This window comes from Pinus tabuliformis, chromosome 5_2 (genome assembly GCF_031772625.1).
Source record: "Pinus tabuliformis cultivar Carrire ecotype Pingquan chromosome 5_2, CPIR1, whole genome shotgun sequence".
Taxonomy (NCBI): Eukaryota; Viridiplantae; Streptophyta; class Pinopsida; order Pinales; family Pinaceae; genus Pinus; species Pinus tabuliformis.
Genome location: NC_142306.1, coordinates 647,070,311 through 647,076,883, shown reverse-complemented (window position 1 = coordinate 647,076,883; position 6,573 = coordinate 647,070,311). Strand labels below are relative to the sequence as shown.

At 35.2% G+C, this 6,573-nt stretch overlaps 1 protein-coding gene across 1 annotated transcript; it reads left to right on the top strand.

The window, feature by feature from the left end:
• The first annotated feature begins 4,158 nt into the window (after positions 1-4,158).
• Positions 4,159-6,351, top strand: LOC149160703 (pentatricopeptide repeat-containing protein At3g56030, mitochondrial-like). Its single transcript, XM_089436769.1, has one exon. It carries the CDS (start codon positions 4,378-4,380, stop codon positions 5,686-5,688), a length of 1,311 nt encoding a protein of 436 aa, XP_089292895.1. The 5' UTR covers positions 4,159-4,377; the 3' UTR covers positions 5,689-6,351.
• Positions 6,352-6,573: the final 222 nt, after the last annotated feature.

The window sequence follows — 6,573 nt, the reverse complement described above, 5'->3', positions numbered from 1 at the left end:
TCTTAGAAAAATTGTGCTAGTGTTTTTTAATTACATACTAATCTATAGAAAATATTGAGAAGAGCATGTACAACATGTTGTCATGGTCTTAAAACTATTAGAAGAGCAACAACTATACGCAAAGACTTCCAAGTTTTTCTTTGGGGTTCAAGAAGTGGAATATTTGGGTCATATTATATCTCATGAAGGTGTCGAAGTGTACCCTATAAAAATTAATTTAGCTATGATGGAATGGAAAATCCCAAAAACCTTGAAGAAACTTAAAGGATTCTTAAGATTAATAGATTATTAACGCAAGTTTTTCAAGAATTATGGTCAAATAGTAGCACCTATTACAACATTGTTAAAGAAGGAAACAAGTTTTTGGACATAACAAGCAACCAAAACCTTTGAAAAACTTAAGGAGGCTATGTGTACAACTCTTGTCCAACACCTAACTTCACAAAAAGCTTTGTTATGGATTATGATGCCTTAGGCCATGGCACTGGTGCAATTTTGATGCAAGAAGGAAGGCCCTTCTCCTTTGAAAGCATCCAAATTAAAGGAAATACATTTCTCAAACCTATTTATCAAAAAGAAATGTTAGCCATACTACATGTGGTTTAAAACACACACCCTTACCTATTAGGAAGACAATTTAAACTAAAAATAGATTGTGATAGCTTAAAGTACTCCTTGGAGCAATGATTATCTTTAAAATAGCAACAAAAATGGGTTACAAAGATTCTAGGTTATGAATTTGAAATTATCAACAAAAAAGGAAAACATAATATGGTGGAAAATACACTTTCAAGGAAAGAAAAAGAAATAGAGGGTTTATTATGTGTTATTTCTATTCCAAAATTTGATTGTGTGGAAGAAGTAACGATAGAATGGAATGAATATCAAAAGGTATGCAAGATTATTCAACAACTACAAGAGGACCCAAGTGCATTAGATAAATTTGCATGGAATAATGATATGTTGTGGTATCAAGATCGCTTATATTTATGTAAGAATCCCAACTCAAACAAAAGGTCCTTTTGAAATTGCACACTTCTCCTATAGGTGACAATTAGGGTTCTTAAGAGCTTACATAACATTGTTTTTAAAACTAATGTTTAACAGTTTGTGGCGAAATGTGTGGTTTGTGAATATAATAAGGGAGAGACAATCAAGACCCCTGTATCTTCTACAATAATTAGCCATACCAAGTCAATGTTGTGAATAATTTTCAATAGATTTTATTATAGGTTTACCCGAATTTGAAGGAAATAATGTCATTATGGTAATAATAGATCGATTGACAAAGAATGCCCATTTTTTCTCTCTTTCTTATCCTTTTAAAGAAATTAGAATGAAAACGTTCATGGAAATAGTCCAAAAGCTACATAGAATCTTGAAGATACTTATAGGAGATAGAGATCCAATGTTCACTTGAAATTTTTGGACTAATTTTTTTTTTGTTGTTTACTCAATTGTCTCACGCCACCCTCAATCTTCTGGGAAAACTGAGACTGCGAACACTTGTGAGAAGGATATCATCATTGCTTTGCATCTAATACACTAATATAATGGGTCAAGTGGTTTCCATTGGCATAATGTTGGTACAACACATCCTTCCATATTTCATTAAAAGGACCCATTGTTTATAAGGATACCATTGTTGCTTTGTATCTAATAAACCCATATAATGGGTCAAGTGGTTTCCCTTGACATAATTGTGGTATAACACATCCTTCCATACTGCATTAAAAATGTTCCCATTTGTGACACTTTATGGATATCATCATCCACCCATCACATCACCCTTGAAAGGGACTACAAATGTTCAAGCAATATAGGACCACATAGAACACCAACAAAATATTCTCAAACTATTGAAGGACAACTTGGTTATAACAAAAAATAGGATGAAACAACAAGAATATCAAAATCATAGTGAAAAGGAATTTGAAGCGGGAGATTGGGTATTTTTGATGCCACAACCATCCTGAAGAAACAAAATATGGACAATAAATTAACTCATAGGTATTATGGCCCTTATAAGGCGTTGCAGAAGATTGGAAGTATGGCTTACAAATTGGATTTTCTTCCATCTTCACGCGTACATCCAACCTTCCATGTTTCTTGCTTAAATAAGGTAATTGGTGACAAAACCCTAGTCTAAACTATTTTACTTGAGATTAATAAAGAAGGGAAAATCATACCAAAACTAGAAACAATCCTTGAAACAAGGATTACGTAGTTGATAAATCGAGAAATTATGGAGTACCTCATCAAATGAAAGAACCTACTAGTGCAAGAGGCAGCATGGCAATATAAGTTATTCATGTAGAAACACTTGTAGTTTGTCACTGTGTTGAGGAAAACACTTGTTTGAAGGGGAGGGGCATGTTAAGCATTAAAACCCTTATTGAGCCCTATATTGAGTTATTACATTTCTATTGTTATACTAGTAGGTTAGCTAGAATCTTTCATTGTACCCTTTTATTATAATTGTACCATTGTCTCCTATATAATACCAAGAAGATCTAATCTTATGATCATCTCATCTTCTCTATTGTATTGGATTCATTGTAACAAAATGTTCTGCCCCTGAAAGTGGATTGTATTCATTGAGTTTTTATCATTTTTAAGGCACTTGGGTCATGACACACAACCACCTATCTTTTCTTCAATACAATTATCATTGTCACTACAAAAAATTTATGTATTTGAAAGGTCTTAGGAGGAAATTTACATGCTTGTTTATGCTTCCGTTTTGGTACATAATCACAACATTAAATTTGAAATATGTGATCCACTTCATGTGCTATACATTACCAATCTTCCTTTGTGCCTAGAGAAACTAGAGAGATTTATGGTCATTACAGATGATATTGTCTTATATGAACAAACAATGTCTTCAATGCAAGTTTAGAGATTAAACTATTGCACACATTCCTTTATCATTTATTGAATAATATAGAACCACATTTGAAAAAGTCTAGGAGTGGTATGCAACATGTTTTCAAAGCAGCATTAAAAGTGCGCCTATGACATGTCTATAGACATACACCTTCGCATCAAAGGCTTGATGAATATCAAGTAAAGAAAATGCTAGAATAGTAAAATCTATGAGCTTGATCTCTTCAAAAGCGTGCCCTAGCTAACTGTGATTTGGTCAATGTTTAATGAATTGAGTAAGTGTGCAACATGGTCAAACTACATAATGAACTCTCATAGGTAATTGGCCATTCTCGGGAAGCTTTGCAACACTTGAATCTTCTTCGATGGTGGCTATTGGAAAATCAATGAAATCTTTATTGGATCAATATTGAAACCATCAATGTTACCCAAGATAATACTTTTTCACCTCAAAGGTCCTTTTATAAGAAGATACCCTTTCTATAAAGTCTATAATGACAAAAAGGTGAAAAGATAAATCCAAATGTAGATATGTACTTGAATAAAATTTTGAAGTTCCATATTTATTTTAAAGTATAGGAATCTTTGTGAATCTTATTAATTCTTAAAAAACTAATCATCAAATGCTAACAATATACGCACACACACATACACATTGGGAAAACCTATCATAACTTAGGTTGTCAACTCAACAATGCGGATGACCATCACTGATTACTATTTGCAAATCCAAGTTGACTCATCACTGTTATTCAAGGAAAACCACACCACCTGTAATGTAATTACTCGTTGGTGGTCTATACAAAGGTAAACTTTCACTCCTACCAAATGCTTCTAAATCTTGGGCTTTTAACATGTTTTCTTAGGTCAATACAAACACCTAGCCAACCAAAAGCAATTTTAAAATATACTCCAAACCCAATTATATATATATATATATATATATATAGAAAAAGCAATACTTAATTTTAATAAAAAAATCAAAATATAATTTTTAAATAATAAAATTATTAAAAAATAGTATAAATATCCTACATTTTCTAAAATTATAAAAACTTATTTAATTTTTAAAGCCTTTTATTATTTTTTTAAACTAAAATTTTTTGATTTCTCAAATTTTCATGGTAATCTTCTTTTTTGTAATATCCTTTTTTATCTATTTTTTTATAAAAATATATCCTCTCAAATTTTTTATACCTCTAAGAAAATCCTAACTATGTGATTAATCAGAAAAACTTGTATCAACACTTAAATTCTTAAAAAATGAGGAGTGACAATATGGAACAGAGAGAACCCAAGTTCACTTAAACCCTACGAGCGAAAACCCCACCCCTCACTTTTCCAAATTCCACTCCATCCATTTCTCAACTGCACAAACGATTCTTGCAGATGCAGGCCATGGCTTGCTTGCGTCGTGCAGCACTGGCCTCTATCAGGGGTTCATTTTCAAGAAGCCAGCTGTTTCATCAACAATGAACGATTTTGCAGATGCAGGCCATGGCTTGCTTGCGTCGTGCAGCACTGGCCTCTATCAGGGGAGCATTTTCAAGAAGCCAGCTGTTTCCTCAACAATGGACCTCTGCATCAGCGGAATGGCTCCAAATTCCGGACTCCATGTCCCCCAAAACCTTCCCCAAAGGTAAGAGCTTTCCTTGTTCTCAAGACCTCATTTCGGGCCATAAATTTTACTCAACGGATGCAGTCCTGAGCCGGGACAAAGAAGAGAAATACGCCTCGTCTAAAGTAAGCAAAACTTACGAAAGCCCAGAAAACAATAGATGGGCGGTGGTGGATGCTGCAAAAGAAATATGTCGAGTCCTTGAAAATGGCGATGAACACATGGAAGCAACCCTAACTCAATTGGGGATTCAGGTAACTCCAGAACTAGTTCATACGGTATTGGATAAAATGAGTTCCCCAAGTTCGGCTCTGAGGTTTTTTGAATGGGCCGAACGAAAACCAGGCTTCGAAAACGACACTTCAACTTCTGACAAGCTTGTTAATATTCTCGGCCGCTCGAAGGACTTTGAAACCCTGCGGAGGGTTTTGTCAGAGAGGTTACCTAATTATTGCAATTATTCTGCCAGAACATTTTCTTTCGCCACTGCCTGGCACGATGATCGGGATACGCTGAATGAAGTAATGGAAATGTTGGAGCAGCTGGGCCTTTCTCTCAGAAGGTATGCTTTTGAAATGCTTATAGCGGCTCTGTGTGAAAAAAATCACATCAGTGCAGCCTCAGCTGCGGTGGAAAAAATGGAAAATACTGATTGTGCTCCGAGGATGCAGACTTATAGGCCACTTATACATGTGTACTGTGAGAAAAACCAGATGGATAAGGTTCACGAGATTTTTGAGATGATGAAAGATTGTCCTCAAGATTGCACCTGCTATCATATTGTTTTAAGTGTACTTTGTAATAGGGCACAGTTTACAGAGGCTGTTGAATTTCTTCGGAGATATGATAATGTGGGCTACAAACCAGATGCAATTGCATATAACATATTGATTTGTGGTGCTGGCAATTTAGGGAGAATCAAAAGCGCCCTTAAGCTGTTTGATAGAATGAAAGAAGAAGGGATTACGCCTTTAGGTTGTACTTACATCCATATTCTTGGTAAGCTCTTTAAAATGAAAGGGTTTGAGGCGGCATATTCATTCCTGATTCAGCACAGTGGAAAGGATCGCAAACTGGATTCGAGTAATTATAGATGTTTGATTAGGGTTTGTAGCAAATCAGGCCAAGAGCAAAGAGTACGCAATCTCATGATGGAAATGAATACCAAGGGACTTGATTGATGCAAATTGGATGAAACAACCAGTACTTCCATGTCAAAAGGCCTTTGCCTCTGGTGGATGGGCTGTATAAAAACTCAGAGAAGATATCGCCAGATAGTTCAGGTTTTGGTGATGATTGCTGTCCTCATAGAGCTAATCGATTATAACAAATTAAAGATCTTTCTTTCTTATATCCAGGTGGTTTGTCTGAACATCAATGTCGCCTCTGGTGGATGGGCTGTATAAAATCTCTGAAAATATATCACCAGATAGTTCAGGTTTTGGTTATGATTGCTGTTCTCAACAAGAAGAACCAAATCGCCCGAGGGATTTGTTTCTTCAACTTGTCCTGACGATGAACCATACTAGTTGGTTCGAAACGCGTCGACAAATGTCTGTCTACATGTGATTTACGCTAAAGTTATTCTTTCAACTATTATGGATCACAGAAGCCTCAATTCAACTGTTGTTAACTCACCGATCTTTCAATTAACTAGTCAATTTACTAAAAATAGCTCTAGTCATGCATGCAATTCGAATTGTCTAGTTGAGTGGAGGAAAAAGACATCAGTGTAATCATTATTATATATTGTTGAGCACACAAAGTTTGCATGTAGTAGGTGGAGAAAACTCTTGGAATTGCACAAGAAAATAGGAGCTCTTCCTATTCTTTAGGAGCATGAATTGCGCAAGGAAATAAGAGGAAGTAGGAGGCCTATTTTGGCCAATTATTTGCCAGAGCAAACTCAAGAGGAGGAGATCGGTATTGTAGTGTAGATTGAGCTTCAAGCATTGAAGTTGTCATTGTAATAGATCTATATTCGCATTTGATACAATACAAACATAGGAGGGGTTTTTCCTAGTTGGGTTCCCCAGTAAAAATACTATGTTCCTTATGATTGAATG